General features: G+C 45.3%; 1 protein-coding gene across 2 annotated transcripts; it reads right to left on the bottom strand.

The window, feature by feature from the left end:
• Nucleotides 1–485: 485 nt before the first annotated feature.
• Nucleotides 486–16972, bottom strand: TPRA1 (transmembrane protein adipocyte associated 1). 2 transcript variants are annotated; one of them, XM_057390258.1, is made up of 11 exons: nucleotides 16940–16972; nucleotides 12611–12813; nucleotides 12329–12461; nucleotides 10686–10772; nucleotides 9040–9112; nucleotides 7965–8044; nucleotides 6755–6865; nucleotides 6276–6336; nucleotides 5144–5246; nucleotides 4463–4543; nucleotides 486–3392 (listed from the first exon to the last, which is right to left on the bottom strand). In XM_057390258.1, the coding sequence occupies exons 2-11, from the start codon at nucleotides 12799–12801 to the stop codon at nucleotides 3158–3160; spliced, it is 1155 nt and encodes a 384-aa protein (XP_057246241.1). In that variant the 5' UTR covers nucleotides 12802–12813; nucleotides 16940–16972; the 3' UTR covers nucleotides 486–3157. The 2 variants fall into 2 exon arrangements, with proteins under 2 accessions (XP_057246241.1, XP_057246240.1); XM_057390257.1 differs by lacking the exon at nucleotides 16940–16972 and adding an exon at nucleotides 16399–16567.
• Nucleotides 16973–19879: the final 2907 nt, after the last annotated feature.

Genomic DNA, 19879 nt, shown 5'->3' with positions numbered 1-19879 from the left:
AGAAACACTGCACACAGCCAGGCAAGAGCACAGGTGAGGCTGAACCACCCTCCCAGAACACATTCACCTGCCTCCTGCTCATTTGTCATTTGCCACCTGCTCACTTCACTTGACTGCATCAGGTTTTTGTACTGAACAGATACTCCTTATTCACTTATTCTGTTCTCTCTCAGGGTTCCACACACCTGCACCATTGCTCTTCCAGGCTGGCAAGTTCTCAACCATGTAATTACTCCTCCAGAAGTCTTTCCATAACTGGGATTATTCCTGTCATCCCTCCCCAGTCCCTTGCCAGATGTAACTCCAGTCAGGTGGCATACATCACCTGCAAGGATCCAGGASGGAGAGCAGGCAAAGGCAAACAAAAAGGCAAACACATCACACCTGTGCCCATGCCTTCCTTCAATCTTCTTYTTTATTTTTTTAAACTTCAAGTTATTTTTTCTCCCCAGTATGTCTCATTTGAGAAATAAAGTACGACCATATATGCCAAACTTAATTTTATTTATTTTACAAACAAAAATATACATTTGTATTTTCTCTCTTTTTACCACCCCCCCACACATAACACACTCCTGCTCAAGAACCACTTCAAAGATGGCCCAAAGCATTATATACACATAAATATACAACAGAAAGAAGGTCAGTCCATGACCTAGTGCAGAAGCTCCTCAGCAGCAGAACCTGGGACACTCCAGAAATACTGGAGTCCTGTGAGCAAAGGACAGGATGGATGTGTCAACAACCTGCACAGGTGATCCTTCAGTGCTGAATTCAGATGGTAAAAACATAAATTCATAACAGGCTMTTCYCATCACCAAGGAGGGCAGATAAGTCCTTTCAGTCAGGATGTTGAAAGCCAACAAATACTCCATGGGATGGAAAAGCAGTCGCTCCTYTAATTCTTAACTGCTTTGAAATCTTMATCTCTCTTGACTCTGTCCAAGGCTCAGGGAAGCTTTGCAGGTTCCCCCAGCCTTTCTAATCAGCAGCAGCTCGAGATCAGTGTTGTAAGCAGTATCAGGAGCAGCAGCAGCACAATATTTCAGGCACCACATCATCCATCCCTTTTACAGCAAGCAATCCAGCRTGGCTCAGGCTGACAACAGTGACAGAGGAGAATGGAACACTTCTSTAACATGGCAAGGGTTGACTTGGCCAGCTGCTTGTACAGCCCTTGCAACCATAGCATGAAGTAGAAATGTGAAAAGCTGTGACCCACAAGAAACTACTCAGTTCTCACACACAGACAGCTGGAAGCCTTTTTTCCCAAAAAGTAAATTTTAAAAGAAAAAAGAAGGGGGGGAGGGTGTCAGTAGGGGCATTGTTTGTTTTCAAGGTGCCAGTGCTACTTACAGACCTGCAGGGCAAAGTCCCCAGGAAGAGAGAGAAGCTGCATTGCTCATTAACAAAAAAAAGATAAGCAAAGGCCTGCATAGTTTTGGCAATCGATATGAACTTCATGTTCTTACCCATGTTTTCTTTCCCTGTGGTGGGAACACCTGGTAAACAAATGCTTTCCTCTACCTGCTAATGATCCAATTTAACACCTCCACATTGCACCCTGCATGACAATTTCCCAGAAACTCTTACCTCAACATTCTTCAGGAACAGCAGTAAGTTGGGGCAAGAGATTCCCACAGTTCCTAAACATTGCAAATTCCCTCTTTCTACCACTCTTAGTGTAAAGTTGATTATACCAGATCTCCACCTACCTGGAGGACTCAGGTATGAAAGCACCCCCAAAGCTACAGAAATACACATCTTCATCCTTGGAAAGCACAGGATATCCCAGAAAACAGACTGATGCAGCCTTTATATGAACAGTCCCTGGATTGGAGCACCATGTCTTGAAACTGCATGCCAGACAGCTCAGACAACAGTAGTCCATTTTCCAGCATGGAAGAGGTTAATAGGAAGCTCTAGATAGTCTATAACAGGACCACTCTCTACATGCACGGAAGTATTTTCAACATATTGAGCCTTAAAACTTACTCACACCAGCAGCAGTCTGGGGATCTGAACTGCAACGTAACACAAGAACACTGCCAGAGATACACATCCATCCCACTGCAGCACACCAGCCAGCTTGATTCCAGCACCACTAAGGTGTTTGAGTTTCCAGACACTAAATTCTGACAGCTCGGACTCATCATAGGYTTCTGCTCTGCCTCAAGCACCTGAATGTCTCCAGAGCCTTCATCTGCAGAGTTATCTTCCTCATTCACAGCACTCTCCGAGCCCCTGCCAAAGCCATGAAGCAGGGTGCAGATGGAAAATGCACCTCCTTCATAGGTTTTACTCTCAAAACTCAGCSCTGATTCAGTGTTGTTACTGAGCTTTTCCTGTGAGCTCAAATGCACAGCAATACAGCCTCCACAGACTGGCTCACAGCTCCTTCAGCTCAGCTAGACAGCAGCAGAGTCTGTCCTTCTGTCTCCCTACTGTTCAGTCACTTCACATCCATGCTGTGAGCTACCAGCCTTCCCCAAATGTTTCCTGGGCACAGAGAACAGTTCATTCCTTCTCACAGCTCTTTTTCCCCACACACTCAGAACACTCATTTAACCATTAGCAACTCCAATTCACAATTTTCACCAGTGTTAGCTGAAACCAGGAGTGAGCCCCAGTGACCAGCTTCCCTCTTCAGACACTATCACCACCGGTGCTATTGCATTATGGCAAGATGCAGGCAGCCATGCTGCTTGAAAAAGCCCAGGAAGACCATCTTTGGTTTCAACCACCAAAATCTTTCTATATATGTACAATACAGCAGTCAAATCAGCACCCTCRTACCTAAATCATTCCCCTAAGTGGCAGACAAGTGCTTTCAGTCACTGAAAAGGAAGAGGTGCCAAACAGGGCTATCTTCTGGGTCGTATTCACATCTGGAATGTGGAGCATCAGGAAAGTTCAGTGTTTAAACATTTATGAACAAAACTGCTCTATATTGTTCTCAGGTAGAAACAGAGAGTGTTCTTTCCAAAGGGTTTGTGCTGCCAACTTAGTTCCACGAGAGGTTTTGGAAATCCTAAGGACAAGAAGAAAGCCATGGCAGGTAGCCAAGGACAGATTTCCAGTGGACATCCTAACAGCTGTGGTATCAGGGAGTTTGGAAGGAAAGGCATGAAGCATCATGTGGTTCAGGTGCCCTGCCTCAGGCGTTGATGGATTTCCAGCGGTCACTGTCTATGCTGTTGATGCTGCCCACGTGGTAGGGCATAGAGGCCACGTCATCCAGGTAGGCTGCAGTGTCAATCTGAGTGCTCGAGTAGAAYCCAGAATCCATTCCTTCCTTCTTGGCAACAGCATAAGGGTGGGGTAGGTGCACATCCACATCCTCAGGTTCRTCCACCTGACATTTGTAGGAGAAAAGGATCTTCGGTTCAGACCTGGARTGAAAAAATATTTAAAATGCATGTTTAACCAATGCGGTATCACAGGCACCTCTCCTTAATTGAAACTCATCAGCATTAAGAAATCGTGCATTCAGGTCTTAAACACCCTTTAAAAGAGCTTTTGGTCTAGAAATTTGTGGCAGAGTAACTGCCATAAAGTAATGCTAAATGAAGCTTTGCATGAAATCACTTAAGAGAAAYACAAATGGCAGAATCCTAACTCTAGTGTGGGAAAAGTGTTGTCATAYTTGGGACTTTTGAATTACTGAGGGCAACAGCACCCAAACACCACTGAATTCCACAGCAGCCTGGCTACTGAAACCAAAATGAGTCAGAACAGGAGTCCAAGTTCCACCTGTATGCAACCAAAATGCAAACACTGCTGGATCAGCAGTTCTCACCTTTTAACTCCAAACAGTGTTCCCTCCTAATTTCAAAGGSATGTAGAGGTAAATTTTTATATTTTAGAAGTACTTTATGTTCTTAGTTATTTTTTAAAGCCTGTTATTTCTTGCTAATGACCAACAATGACTACACTAAACCACTCTGGTTTTCCTAGCAAGGTGCATTTCCTGTGAGTAGCCACACGGCGGCRACCCCGGCCCGGGAATGGCCCTTCMCASGGCTTTTCACGAGTGATTTTGGGCCGACGGTAGCAKCCTCAGCCRAAGAGTTACTCAACCCCAACATCCTTTCTACAAACTACCATAACCCATCCAGACGACCATTTAAGCCCCCAGGACTTAATCCTTCATTAAGCATTTAGCTATCAACTTCAGCAGAAAAACTTCGTACTAAGCAGAATGCTGAGGCTGAAGAAGTGATCCTCAGAACACTGTGAGAGGAATACAGCCATCAGCTCTGCTCTGCATACAGAGGAGCCCTCCTGCATAGCAGTGAGCAGCCATGGGTCACACAAGAAATTCTTCAAGGGCAGAAATTAAGACTGGYTCTCTAACGAACATTCTAGTTGCTGTCTTTATTATATAGATTGAGAGAACCCAAGTACAAAACAATTTGATGACAATATATACCAGTCTAAACTCCTGTTCAYGGCTACTCACCCAAAGAAGCCTTTCAGGAATGCCACATAGATGAGAGGAGCAAAGAAGCTGAAGTAAAGGAACGTGGTARCATCAACACAGCTGTCAACAGCAAAAGAGAACATGAAGGGATTTAGCACTCAAGCACAATACAGATAGGTAACACCACTCACATCCTCCCAAATGATCCAGTTTCCCTCCAAAGTGTCCAGAAATCGAGAAAAATCATGCTAAATAAATTTAAACAGATGCAAAGTAACAGCCATTCTCATCAACATGACACTGCAGCTTCTAGATACTCAGGGGAACCATGAMAAAACCCAAGGTCTTGACCAAGAGCAGTCTCCCAATACTGACTCACAGATGTGACACTGATCCCTGCAGAATGAGACTCCAGATACAAGAGTGTCTCTACATTGTTAGCAAACAGACTATTTCTCTCTTAATGGTCAGGCATCGGTGGATTCACACTATTACTCTCATTCACCACTTCAAGACCACTGCAGCACATGCAGCACCATAACCTCTCCACTGGGAGTTTCCTGATCACTCAGAGGTCTTTTGGCACAAAACAGAGCCAACAGATTTATTCCTTCTTAGGCACACAGAAGRAGGTTTGTTTTCTTGGGAGTGGCAGTGTTGAAGGATACTCAAAAGCAACACAAGATCCAGGCTGCAGACCTCCTCCCCCAGTGTACATACCACAGTCCTTCTATGATATCCACACAGAGGAGGGCACTGCCCAGGCCCTGCAACAGGTTCAGCAGTGCCAGGATGCCAGCATAAACATAAAAACTCTTCCTGGCTGTGGGGAAGACAAGGATACAGATGAAGCTCAACCTCAAACACCAGACTAGTAGAAATCTGTTTGATGGAGATGCCAAGCCCAACAGAAGCTTCTCACCACCTTGTCTCTTTGAAAACTGCTGAAAAATTAAGACTGCATTTTTCTGTCCYATGCTGGCAGGATTGATGGTGGTATAATGGACTAAACCATATCCTCCTGCATATGTAGATACACACACAAAAGGGTTTTTTTGCATGTGGTTATGGCAACACATGCAAAGATTTACTTGGCAAGCATCTGRAACCAGTGTCAGTCACATAACTGAATGCAAGAAAAACAAGGACAACCYAGCTGAACCAGAAGCTGTGCCTTTCCAATGTTCAGCACAAATAAAACTGCTCAGGAGACCCCAACAGGAGCAGCAGGGTATGCTGGACACCAGGCAGATCAGGCTCAGGACCTGTGCCTGTGACATGTGACATACATATCCCCTCCCTCAGGGTACCCACACATGGATGCCAATGCTAGTTAGGGAAGAGCTCAGTGCAAACACCTTAATAACAGCCTCTCTACACAAGAACTGCAGATATTCTGCAACATCAAAAACCAAACAAATGGAAGCATCTTAATAGAAAATTGTTGAGCAGCCTCCACTCAGCCTTCCCTTCCCAGGGGATGACCAGCATGCACACTTAAACATCACGTGTGCATTTCAAAGGAAGTTGTTACTAAAGASCCATTTCTTAAGGCTCTCAGAAGATTATGTCTTTACATTATACCTGTATCATTAACTGAGCAGTGGTCTTGTTTTCTCAATGTAATTATTTAGGTACTAAAGTAGCAGAGTAACTGCTCTTTCTCTGCTCTCCAAAAGACACAACATACTAATTTATCCAGGCATAAGTTATCAGTCCTTTGCCATCTTATCTGAACCCTGARGCATGGAATGCATCTGCAGCACAAACATATAGGACCCTTTTACTGCCACCTATGCTTTATCTTGATGCTGTACCCATCTCTACTATGGGAAACACTACAGTTACTTACAGGGCAAAGAAATCCGGTCTTTCAGAGGAGTTTTCGGAAGAATCACCACCAAGGAATAGACCTGTTGAGATGAAGAACTAACAGTTCCATGGTTGCTTGGCAATTGAACTCAACAATCTTTGCAGGAATGGTGTGTGGTATCCTGCACGCCCTGGATGTCTCGGGCAGAGGTACAAACGCCCGATATTAAACATGAAACAGATGTGAAGGCCCCACAACTCACCCGCCTCAGCATTAAACAGCAGGTCACTGAGAAATGAGGGAAGAAYACCTGAGTTCAGCTGGAACTCAGCTGCCCCAGCCTACACCAGTCCCACTGCACCTTTATTGCTTCAGCTTCCCCGTCCATGAGAAGCATCAATGCTGTGCTGTATGAGGCAGGAGGGGGATTAGGGCATTATAGTACTCAAATCATCTTCCTTGCTCCATTTAGAAAATACAAAGAAGCAATCAGAGTGCATAACATTCCCAGTACTTACCAGAAAAAAGAAACAGGAGCTGGCAAGCCAAAAGTGTCTCCCTCCATGKCCATAGATATTGAAGTCTTCTGCTGAGAGGTGGGCATCAGGGTACAGAATTTCCAGGGTGCCCTAGGAGAGRAGTGGCACCAATGCAATTCTGTTACAGGCAGTATCCTCACTGAAATGTGTGTATGGACAAGGGAAGACATGCTCAAAGAAGTTCAGAAAACAGCTTGCCTGCCCCCCCCATGACCAAATCAAGCTCTGCCTTGCTTAGGCCAAGCTATGCTCACACAGAAGAAGAAGAAACTGACGACAAGATTGAGGGGAAAATGTGGCAGGAATCTGCAGGAAATTGGCATCAGTGACTTTACAGAAGAGAGACTGAAGTGGACAGAGTATGCAAGAACTTATCTGTCTAAAACAGACCAAGAGATCCATTTCCATCTATGAAGTAGACCTTCCTGCTGAAAYATCCAGATATAGTCAGTTTGGGAAAGGACACTGTCTTGTTTAGGAGCTACCACACAAACAGTGGAGAGAGAAGCGCTTGTAAGAACTACTGAACCCAGATATAGCTCAAACACTTGACATTTTATGAGGCTCCTCCAGCTTTATCATGTGGTAATGATCAGCTCACTGCCTCTGCAGCCAAGAGCCTGGTCTCAGAACAAAGCTCTGTGTGTTATTCTGGCACTGCCCTGAGTATAGAGACATGGGCTGACCACTGACATGCTGAGGAGGAGAATAAACCCAGACACAGATTGCATTGTTCAGGGACATGAAGACATGCCTAATAAACTGAGCCAGCAAGCCAGCTGCTAGCTTGAAGAGAAGCAAGAGCTCTCAGCTCTCAAACACTGAGCTGACAAGAGGCCACTGCAGTGCCCTTACCTGGCAAAGCACATGGTTCTCATGGCCCTTGAGGCCAGATCCAGAACTTGTAGATCAGGTGTGCAAAACCTCACTCTTGCTGTGAGGTTCACTAAACAAGGCAATCCATGCAAACCTCATCTTATTTCTTCACCTATCTGAGCTATTAATGCAGTCAAGAGAACAAGCAGATACTATGTGCTTAAACACCGCCATGTGCATTCAGCTTGCTCCAAAACCTTACCCAAAGAGCAAAGCTGCCACTTCCAGATAAGAGTCACACACTTAACTGCTCAACTTCAAGCACAGTCCCTTCTTTTTGCAAAGACTAATTCTTCTGCTTCAACRTACTCACCTGGGTGACAGAATATGCCAGTGACAGCACAGTGGTGATTGCCAGCACACGTTTCACGCTCGACTTGCTCTCCAGGTGACCTGTAATTATGGAATACAGAAGTGACTTAGGATGCAATCCCAGCTCTGGTTAAAATCAGTTCTTTCCAGAACCAATAAAGGAAAACATTTCTAGAGGCCTTAGGGAAGGTTAAAGCTGACTAAACCCTGTTTGGAGAGCTGAGCCTTTCACAGGCAAAATCCTACTTACAAAACAACAGATCTTAGCTTTCTTTTCTCTCATCCACACTAATGTAGAGAAAACAACTAAGTGCTTCTGCTGAGGTTACAGAAAAARAAAAGGCAGGAATTATTCCAGCATCATTTACACTGAGATATTATAAAGCATSTTCTCAGGAAAAAGAATTGATGAGAAAGTGGGGTAAAGAATACACTGAATATACTGTGGAATATACTGAAGCAGGCCATCTCCAGAAAYGCCTTCCAACCTAAATTATTCYRTSAGCTCRCAAAAGATGAAAATTATACTGCTCAGGTGTCCCTCTAGCAGATGCAATAGCCGTATCTACCAACCCCTCTCCTCTACCTCTGACCCACAGGAAGAGGCATTTTCACTTGCACAACTGAATAAAGTAGGATTACAATTGCAGGCACAGATAAATGTAATAAATGTACCTGTACATTTGAATGCAGCCAGGATGCAATCAAATCAATCAAGGATGGGATAAAAGGRATAGAAGTGCCCCCAAAAGGACCATCTTAAATAAATTCAGGTGGAAGCAAATATCAGACTGTTGATCTTAGCATTAAAATCTTACCTAAGCTGTACACTCCATTGCATGAGTRCAGGACAAAGCAAGCACATATAAACCCTTAAATTGCACAAGCCATAGATCTGTAAACATAACCAGGCTTTCAGATACTTCTAACTAAAACTCCACRATTTGCACTTTGTATTTATTCTACAGCCTCTTCATTTATAGAATCAGCATCTCCATGAAATTACAGATGCAGCCTCTATGGAAAGAAAGGGAATATGCAAAACCAAAAGCACTCGAAAACCTCTTGGCACATACCAAAGGCAAGGCCTAGAATCACCACACTCAGTTCAATTGCCAGAAGGAAGAACCTTGTGATCTCCCACAGGATCTGAGGGATAACAGAAACCAGACAAACATGATTAGATGGAGCCAGGAACCAGTTTGAAGTTAATAAAGCAGAACTCTAGAGGATGGCAACCTCTGAATGGCCAGTCATTTCCACAAGCCCTCCTCACTCTTTGTGGGGGTACTGATCACATGCTTATTCCAAGMCCTGTTTGTGCCTATGAAACAGAACAGTTGTGTGGGAACGAGCAAATAGCAGATCTACARAGAGGAAGTGGCCATGGTTTACCCCAGCTGAGGATCTGTCACTTGTGTGTTCCTGCTGCTGTKCTCCCAAAGAGCACAAGCCCATGATGACCTCAAAAGTATAGTATTAAACAAAGTCARTTCTTAATGTAGTAGATATACCTGAGTAAACCCTTTATTCTGTCCTCTTCCAAAGCTATTGGTCCTTAAATCTAAAGCCTATTCCAAGATAAAGCACCACCCCCGTTCCAGCCTGTCATTTGCAATCTCACATTTTATTTCGTGAAACAAGACCAACAAAAAGCAGGTCAGGCAACTTTTCARGGAGTCATGCAATAAATCAATGCCAAACCTAGAAGAAGGACCCAGATGCTGGCTTATTAACCCTTTTCCTTTGAACACTGAATGGTAGTCTCTCTTGAAGATACAGAATATTTTCAGAGGCATTTGATAAAACACTTCTAATCTCAGCAAACATACAATGCGTGTGTGTGCATATATATGAGACTACAAAGGTAATATAATAGACAGGATAGAACATGTGTTTACAGAAAAAACTGTCAGAGTATCTGTATTGCTACATGATATCCCAATTGCTGCACTTAGCTTCGAACMAGAGCTGAAGAAAAACACCTTTCCACCTCTTCTTCATTATTCAAGCCCTAGACCTACATCTGTTGGACAGAGGTGAATGAAAATGCTACAAGCAACCAGCCCCTCACAACAGCAGCTCATCACAATGCTTTGACAGTCACATTAAAGGGAAAAGCAGAACCACACTGATCCCAGAGAATAAAGCCGAAGACCTGTACTCTGTGGGTGGTTCCTCTTTCCCTAACAGCTCAGAAACTGCACAGCTTTTTGTTTTAAGTAATATTCTGCTACAAGTCAAATTACTACAAAGGAAAAGCACATACAAAGGTATTTCCTGTTTGCTAAAGGTTCACCCTGTGCTCAGAGTGGCTGCAGGGACATTCAGGTGTCAGTCTCAAAAGGGAAGTTGGTTTTATTTGCATTTAATACAAAAAAATTAAACATTTTCAAAGAGCAATTATAATACTGCAAGAATAACAAARGCCAGGTCTTGCCTATCCACTCAAGGTATCTGAATGTTTACCTCTTGCAATAAAGAATCATATCATCCCTGTAACAGGAAACTCTTGCTGCCACAATTTGTGTGTCTATTTCAGGAAACCCATTGTTTTACCATCCTGGATGTCACTATGATTTAGATCCAGCTATCAAAACAGGATTMCATAGTACACATAGCTACAAGTACTGAAAAAAAACCACATTCTTCTCGTACACACGTAAGAGGAAAGCCAGAGCAGATTGCTGTAATCAGCCTCTAAAGACAGTGCTGCACCTACCTTGTCAGCAACCATGGCAGCATCAGAGGCRCTCACAGTCATGGAGACAACAGCACGGGCAATGCCAACTAAAGCCACCACAAATACCTGCAAAAGAAGAGCAAAAGTGAGCTCAGGTCAAAAGGCACATATGCAGTAGAGATGAGAAATCCTTTTGGAATACCATTTCCAGGTCAGCTTTCAAGCCTGATAACATGTATTAACAATTTCCTGTAGCAGACTASAGTTAATTTTCTGAAAGAGATTCCTCAGACCTGTTAGATCAGAGTACTGCCTTAGAATTTAGGAAGGAACAATTGCCTCACTGTCAGATTAATCTCCAAAGTGTTCTTCACCCAGTCTTTTCAACAGGATCTTAAGAGTCTTCCCATCCTTCAGTCCACTGGGGCAGGGGAGGGGAAAAAGAAACAGAAAGAAAACATATCCCTCTAAATTACAGAACCAAACGGTTGGTATGTTTGACTAAACCAATTACATCAGATGCAGAAACCACTCAATACCAACTACCACCTTTCACAACTGTGACAAAACTAAACCTGCAGTTCCCTCACTCCACAGTGACAATGCTCAGKAACACAGAGGAAAACTCACCTGCAGTAACCAGCTTTAAAACATCTTACCCTTTAAAACACCTTTGCTGCACAGTGCAACATAGAGAACCTAAGTCCCTTTACATACTATTTTTAAGCATGACAGCTCAGCAAGGCTCAGTTACTAACCCCTGTGCTGTTCACAACCATGTTATGCACTTGAGAGCTCAGTTGGATRTATCTACAATTCACTGTGGAGAATTACACTCTAAAAAAGCTCATTTTTCCAGATGAAATTCTCTGAATCACAAGCTGATTCTAATGATRAAGGCAGGAGACAGCTAAATCTATCAAAGAATCAAGAGTCCAAGCTGATTCTAAGGTGGTTACAGAATGAAAATGACCAATATGTCACCAACAGATCAGTACCTCCTTCTTAGAGAAGGGACAGCAGTGGTATGGAAGAACACAGCAATCTCTCCTGTGGTGGAAAACTCCATTACAAAACACTGACAAAAAAGAAGGGTCCCTGAATATAATGGTGTTCAAGAGCTGCAACAACTCTCTGGAGAGGAACACACACTCAAGATCATCAAGTCAGGGGCCACTTTGATATGATGGGTAAGAAACTAACAGGGTTGGGTTTCTACATTCCCAGACTGAYCAGAACCCTGTCACCATATTCTCATGCAGATGATCAAGCTTTTCAACAGCTTCACACAAATTATTCTCCACTATTTCACTTCYACTGCATCAATGAAAAGCTGGGTTTGTGTCCCATGCTACTCACTGCAAGGAGCAAAGAAAGTGTAAGATACTAGATTCCAAGACATAAAAGCAACAAAAGAAGAGAAAAGGAAAAGAAAAAAATTAAATCACCACAGAAGAATAAAATCCACCCAAATCCAGCAGATATTGTCCCAGAACTATTAAAAGTTGACTTCAGAGAGTGCAAAAAAAGTCTGTGTCTACTTCTTGTAATAAACCTTCAACGAAAAGCAGATTTTATCCCTGCAAGAGCTCCTCTAGGCTCTCTCCACTAGTTCAGCAACACTGGTCATCAGTGGTAATAAAAAAACACTCATCAGTTCAAAGGCACAGAGTGATACTCACTAGTATGTAGAATGTAGTGAAGATTGGGCTGGAAGTGACCCGGATTTTGGCCCTGGCAGAGGGCAGCTTCCAGAGAAGAAACATAAAGAAAAGCACATTTGGAACCAGGAGCAGAAGATCCCAGTAGCGGACCCTGCAAAAAGAAAATAAAACAGGCTTTATCCATGTTCCTCAGCCTCTAGAAGGGAAGGCACAGCCCTGGTCTCTTCTCAACTAAACTGAGAAACAAAGTTGTTTCCTATGGCCCAGGGTCACACTSTGGTCCCATTTCCTCCAGCTCACCTGGACTTGCCAATGTCCTCATARAGCAACAACAGGCACTTGTGTGGCACTGTAATGTTCGTGTCGTTGATCACCTGCGTTGTCATCGGGGAGAGAGTTGTCACATTATCCAGGGCTGTCACCAGGGCAGTTGARTGTGTGACGTTGTCAGACACAGAGAATGTCATCACAGACATCATGGACTGGAACATCCTGTCTTCTGTCTAGTCCAGGTCAAACAGTGCAAGACAATCACAGCAGAGAAAAAAAAGCAATATTAAATCAGTTGTGAGTCAGAGCTAAAAAAACAGATCCTTGATATTAGGCCCCTGCACAAATGCTTCCGGCTTGGTACAGCCAATTATCACCATGTCAAAGGCTGTATTACACAATGAAATGCCTCCTGCCCTAAGTCTGCACAGTCATTAGGGTGGTCAGTACAAAGCCACACTCTGATATCAGAGTAACAAGCACCTTCAAAAGGGGTTGTGTGGGATTAAATTTTGTGACTCTTTGAGCTCTGGCAGATTCCTGGAAGAAATCAAGACTCAACAGCAATATATGGCATTATTAGATGGAGACAAAAACCCTGTTTTACCAGGACACTCATCATTCTACATCCCAAGAYCAAGAAGTGACAGTCASTGATTTGAYTTCAACTACTGCAAAGAAAAGATGRAGGCCTCTACCTAAAACCTATTGCTGTTACCAACCCCGAAGTCTGAGAGCAGGGAGAGCMTCACATACACCCACCTAAAGGAACTGTACAGAGCCTTAACCTTTCAAACCCAACACTGGCAAAAAACAAGATTCAGCATTCTTTTTCTAACCTTCTGCAAGACACCAGAACTATTCTGTTTTTGTGCAAATATCTTCCCACCCTAAAGCAGAACCCTCATTGTTAAGGCATTTCAGTAGTTACAAGCTGAATATAAACACAGGGTCCCATCACCCCTCCTGGCAATCCSAAAAGAAGCGATCACAGACAACCCACAGATGCAAAATAGATAAATCTCTGTCAGCCAACATCTTAAAGATGCATATTGCCAGAGACAGCACTTGAGCAGTCTGTGTTATAGCTAATCCAGGATTTATCTCAAAAAAAATTTCCTCCCTGTTTGACTCCAACCCTGACTTGGGCGGTGAAGACTGACAGCCCCCATGACAGGGCTCAGAAGGTATTTTCCCTTAGAGGTTCTGKGTGACTCACAAACTGGAAAGAACCAGCACAGCCCAGTGTAATCTGCTGAGATTTTAGAGTTCAGCAGCATCTTCTCCACAAATTGCTCGAGACTGTCAGTCACAGGCTCTTCTTTCYCTTCAGAGGCTGAGACTCTTCCCAGGTTCTCTAAGGAGCAAGGGAATCATCCCACCCTCAGCCAACAAACCCTCCCTTTGATTCATCCTTGCTGACAGATATTCCCTGAGCTGGGATTTTCTTTCRTGACTGCCATGTGTTGTGCTGCACGAGAGGCATCACAGTAAATAAATACACAGACCTGGAAGGAGCAGCTTCRTGCCAAGATGGCAAAACCTGGGCCAAAAAATTGTACTTCTAAGTAGAGGTTCCAGCAAACAAGCTTTACATTCCAGACTTTTCTCCAGAAGTGTCCTCTCTTCCCTCCAGCTTCTCACTTCTCTGAATTGATACCGTTAAGAAGGATTTTCTCCTAACAATTTTGTTCCATTCTCTTCCTCTCTAAGATCACTACATCTCAGTAGCAGCAAGGGCAAGTATGGTCACATATGCCGTACATGGAAAAATTTCTACATGGTTTTAAAAAAAGCTGGGAAAAAAGGAGAGAAAAACCTCACAGACCACGGGCAGAATAACATCACCAACTGTGAACTATCACAACCTCCTACCCYAGTAACTCTTTTGGGACACAGAATTCCATCTGCCTGTCACACTGAAAAGAGCTCAAGTATAAAGCTGGGAGAGATTTACATTAGCAAAACAACTTCTTATGAAAAGAGCAAACAGGCTCCATTATTTTTCTCTGGAAGCCAGCACTGTCATGCAACAGCAGCTGCTGATAACGAAAGGAGTTGGCCACACGTAACAGAACTCCAGTCACGAGGCCTCAAAGGGCAAAGTAGAATCAAGTTCACCTCTCAGCCAGGCTGCTCGATACAGCCAGTACTTGTATTCTTCCTCCCCAGATAAAGCATACACAAAGCAGAGCAACAGAACATCCAACAGGATAAGAGAGGGCAGCCCAGGCCATCAGACACACAGCATGGTAGTCATGCTTTCCTAATAGCTAAGGCCTACAGCAAGGATGTGGAGAGCTGGCCCATTCCTGTCCAAATCAACAGCAAAAACTCCACAGCAATAGGATGAGGAATTGATGGAAAGAATCCACCTAGGGGTTGTCATCCCCAGCAAGACTGCTCCTTACAGCATGCTAGTCCTAAATAAATCCAGCCAGCTGAACATATCCAAGAGATCACTCACCACACCCTGCCTCCACTGGGACTGCTCGCTTCAGCCAGCCCAGCCCATGCAATGGGGGCAAAATCTCTCCAGAGCCACATAAAAAGAAACGGTTCCTGCAGTCGTGGTCTCTCTTTTTCATCCAGCAGGCAGCTCCATACACCAGAAAACAAAATAAAATGTCTTTCTACACTCTAGATGAAGTCAGGCTGACATGGTCAAGGCCAACTCCTCAGTCCAGGCCSTGGACAAGCTGCATTTGGACCAAGAACATGTGCATGATTCCTGCAGTGACAGAGTGCTGGGAAAGGCTCGGCTGCACCTTCAGGGAAATGTTATCTCACCAATGGATATTGTTCCTTGATTCACAGCATTGAAACAATATCAGAGCTCAGTGAAATTCAGAGCTCACATCACTCGCAATTGCCTGTGCCCTCAAAGCCCACCTACAGARAGATGAATTACACATTGCCAGAATATCAGCTCTAATGAAAAACTGAAACTTTTCTTCCTTTCTGCAAACAGAATCAGAAAGTCCCTTAACTACAGGTCATGGTRAGGTTAAGATAGCTCCCTACAATACTATTTGTGCAATAAAAATTGCACTGACCAGAYCCCTGCTTCAACAACTTAAATGTTTAAAAAAAAAAGCACAATACACAAAAAGTTTTTTAAAACATTTTAAAAGCGCCTTTTTTTTCCTCTTCCCTTTTACAGAAGGCTCTTCAACCCTCACTTTAGGTCACAACAGTTGCATTTTTCGTTTCACTCTTAGAATACAAGGCAGGGATTTTCCCTAAGTGATCGAGGTGCTCCTTTCCAGTTTGATTCTCACATCTCSTTCTAAACTTAGCTTAAAAAGAAAACAACTGCAACACGAAATATAGGGAAAAAAAAAAAAAAAAAAAAAAAAAAAAAGCACAAAAAAAAAAAAAAAAAAAAAAAAAAAAAAAAAAAAAAAGAAAAAAAAAAGAAAAAAAAGTATCAACACCAAGCCAAAACCTCAGAGGCAGAGAACCCTGGCCCAGAGGCGGATTTCAGAAATCACTATCCCGAGGTTTTTGCTGTTTTGGTTTTGATTCCTCTGGAAGGCGGGGGCACAACACGCAAGAAAAGTAGCAGTGCGCGGTCCTTCGCTCCAGGCTGGCGAGGACGTGCTGCCTGTTTGCCAGGCTGCCAAAGCAGCAGAGCTGAACCCCCACGGCAGTTCCATCGCCCCGTTCAGCGGGGCAGAGGTGCCCCTGAGGCTCCTGCTGTGGAGGCCCTGGGAGGCCGCGGCCCCCGCGCAGCACGGCCCCGCCGCCTCGCTCTGAGGCGTTCCAGCATCCTCCCCTCCCGTCACCCCCTCCCTCCGGCCCCTCTCCGCTCGTACCCGCCAGGCCCAGCTCGCTCCCGGCCGCCGCCGCTGCTCAGTCCCGGGGTCCCGGCCCCGCCATCCCAGCCCGGCCTCACCGCTCCCCTCCGCCAGGGAGCGTCGCTGAAGAGCGGCCCGTGCRCAGCGCCGCGCAACCGAGCGGAGACACGGCCGCCACAACCGAGGCTTTTCGGCTGAGCCCGGGGGGTGATATTGAGAGACGGTCCCCGAGAGTRCGCCGGATGGACCAATCAGAGAGCAATCGCTATCAGAGGCTCCAGGAGAAATACGGAATGAGCCAATAGGAAGGGTGGAAAGGCGGGACTAAGAGAGAGAGGCGGCCGCGCCTTAAAGGAGCCTCGTCAGCGACCCGCCTATGGCTCCTCACCGGTGGTGGGAACAGTGGTGACGGCCAGGGAGGTGACCCAGGGCTCTGGAGGTGTCGGATCCGCCAATGCAGGGCAGGATCTGCCCTTTCCAGCCCGATCCCAACCCCCAGGCCAGCCCGCACAGCCCRACATCCCCACAAGCAGCGAGCGCCCTGCGATCCAGCACCCACCGTCACACACCTCCGGGGACAGCAGCACACACTTGTGAAGGAATTCTGTACAGCCTGCGCATCCAAGGCAGGGCAGTTAATAATTGARGGAGAGCCGATAATAAGTCCCTGCAGGGGAGAATGATTAACAACCTGGCAGTTTGGCTTTTGAGGAGAATTTAAAGCTGACTGAAGAAACTCAGCCTAGCTTGGACAACAGCTGCTAAAGAGAAACACTGTCAATAATTAGCAGGATTTGGAGGTGCAAATACCAGGCAAGCAGAAGAGACATTTAGTATAGTAAACAAGGAAGTAACTGTGACAAATGAGCCAAGATTTATATAGGAAATTAAAGGAAATAACTAGCTAAGCACCAGCACGATATTCTCASCAGTAAGAGCTGACTGACAGAGAAGTTTCAAGGAGAATGTTTGTTACCTGAGTCATTTCAAGGACTGGAGGATACATTCTGGCATGGTTTTCTACCTGTGGTTCTCCTGTGGCTGCAGGGATCGCTTGTGCAGGAATGCAGGGCTTTTGCTAAACTGAAGTTGGCTGTACAGAGCCTATGCCACTTTAGAAGATCCCGACACTGGTCAAGTTTGCACGTTTTTCTCTAGCAAACACCACACACAGAAGGCTCCAGGCCCTCCTCACATGTAGATCTTCCTCAGCTTGAATCTGCTGGATCTTCTTCTCAGGTCAATTTTTTCAGCTACAGCTCAGCAACCCTCATGAAGGAATTGTAGCCAGAGACTGCTTGCCTCAGCCCTATTCCTCTGATTTTCCACTGGGTCAAAACAGGTTTTCATGCAGGTGTCATGCCTTTGGAATGACACCTGGAGAAGCYAGTCCTTAGCTTGTCTCATCTCAAACTGTCGTTCAGATTAATGATATGTTGCAATATTTTGACGTGTTCTATTTATGGATCCAAGCTCAAAGGCTTGGCTGACAYCAAGATCTCTGAGTTACAGAAGGGACACTTCTGTTTCAAGAGAGGTGGAGTGTTTCCGCCTAAAAAGTGCCTTGGTAACAGACAAGTAAAATCCATGGCTTCTCATTTGTAGCCTCAGGCACTAACTAGTTGAACATGTTACCTCCCACATAACTGTGTCAAAAGGAGAGTTTTTGCTTTCTAATCCACCTGCTCTTCCCATCTGATTCACTTGGAGGTTAAAGCCCAGTATTTGGGACACCAGATCCAAAAGCTGTTTCATGGTCYGGAGCCTGCTGGTGCCACTGCACTGTGACACTTTAGCTCCTGCCTTTCTCACTGCTTATGTGAAACAGGAGCTGGGGGATCCACACTTGTGGTTCTCTTGAATTAACCAGCCCTGGCATGGTGTGTGCACACATAACTGCCCTCTCCTCACCACCGAGGACTGCTCCATGTCCTYAACTGCACACATCCTTCCACTTCAGCTGAGCAYTGCTGCTCTCTGCATCATCTCCTCCTACCAGTGCACAAAGATGGCAGGCCTCACTCCCTCTGTCCTTGCTGTGTCACTCGGTGTGACGCAGCAGCATGGATGTCTGGATGACTGTCCATCCAGCTGTCCAGTGCCTGGAGAGACAGTGGCACCCTGTGGTGACACCGGTCCATCACAGTGTGTCATCTGGGCCTTGGCAGACAGCACCACTCAGCCAAGTCCTGGGCCACCTTCCCTTACACCACAGAATCATTTAGGTTGGGAAAGACTGGACATTAGGAAAGAATTCTTCATTGGAAGGGTGCTCAAGTATTGGACAGGCTTCCCAAGGAGGCAGTGGAATCACCAACCCTGGAAGTGTCCAAAACCATGCAGATGTGGTTAGAGACATGGTTTAGTGGTGTACTTGGCAGGGCTGGGTTAACAGTTGGATCTTGGGAATCTTTTCCAACTTCATGGTCCTGTGATTCTGTGACCTCTAGGATCATCCAGATCATRGTGTCTCCAGGAGCCTACAAGTCGGGGAATCTTGGGGGAATCCCTGATTTTGTTTCACTCCAAGCACCAGCCAGCTTCTCGTCATCTGTCACAGAAGAGGCTGAGCCACTCTTCTCTTTATATCATGATGCTCCTGCTTTGCTATATTAGTGCCACCCTGAATCATCCAGCTGGGCTCCTGGAARAGCCTTTTCAGATTGTCAGCTGCCTCTTCAGTCACTTTTGTGTCTGGTGTCTCCTGTTTCAGGGTCACTGTCCCACGCTCAAGCACAGCCAAGAGCAGAAATAGCCTGATATTAAATAGTGGTCAGAAACCCTTCAGAGAATGCAGATCTCCAAAATCCAAACCACCTGCTGTTATGCAACACCCTGTGGTCCGGGAGGAAGCATTCCACCTCCTTGACAAACATCAGCCCRTTGCTCGTTTTGTCTCTCCTAAATTCCTTTCATTCTTTGTGGGACAGGTGCTCCTCTTCAGTCTTCAGTTCCTCTCCCAAATGGCATTTGCTTGCTGCACTGAACAGCTGGGGAGACAGATGTGTGTCCAGAACAGCTACCGTCAGCTCCCTGCTGCTTTTAGCACATACAGGCTCACATAAAAAAAAGCAAAAAAAAAAAAGAGCAACAAAATGCCAGTACTTCTTTCCCAGTTCTTGTAGTGTTAACAAGAATCAGAACAAAGACGATTCATCTAGGTCAGTGGCAAACCCGGTCAAGCTAGGCTTGATTTTAGCTGCCAAAGAGGCAGACTCGCGCACGGGAATTCACAGTGGGATCTYTCCCGTGACTCGGGTCACCGGCAGGAGCAGACCCCTTGAGCCCACAGAGAAATGCCCAAATGTTTGCCAAAGTTTGCTAACGCTGCCCACCRGGAGCCCGAASCCCTTGGCSGGSGGTGGCCGGGGGTGGCCGGGGTGGCCCTGGGTCCCGCCCTCTCCAGGCTCCGCCCCGTCTCATCCATATTCACAAGGGGCGGGGCCCGTCCCGGGCTATCCATTATTCATGAGGTTTCGCGCGCTTTTGTGACCACGTG

This window comes from Malurus melanocephalus, unplaced genomic scaffold, assembly GCF_030028575.1.
Source record: "Malurus melanocephalus ecotype Western Australia unplaced genomic scaffold, MMel_1.1 scaffold_24, whole genome shotgun sequence".
Lineage (NCBI taxonomy): Eukaryota > Metazoa > Chordata > Aves > Passeriformes > Maluridae > Malurus > Malurus melanocephalus.
Note: the sequence above shows the minus strand (reverse complement) of the source record. Positions and strands in the feature narration are given on the sequence as shown.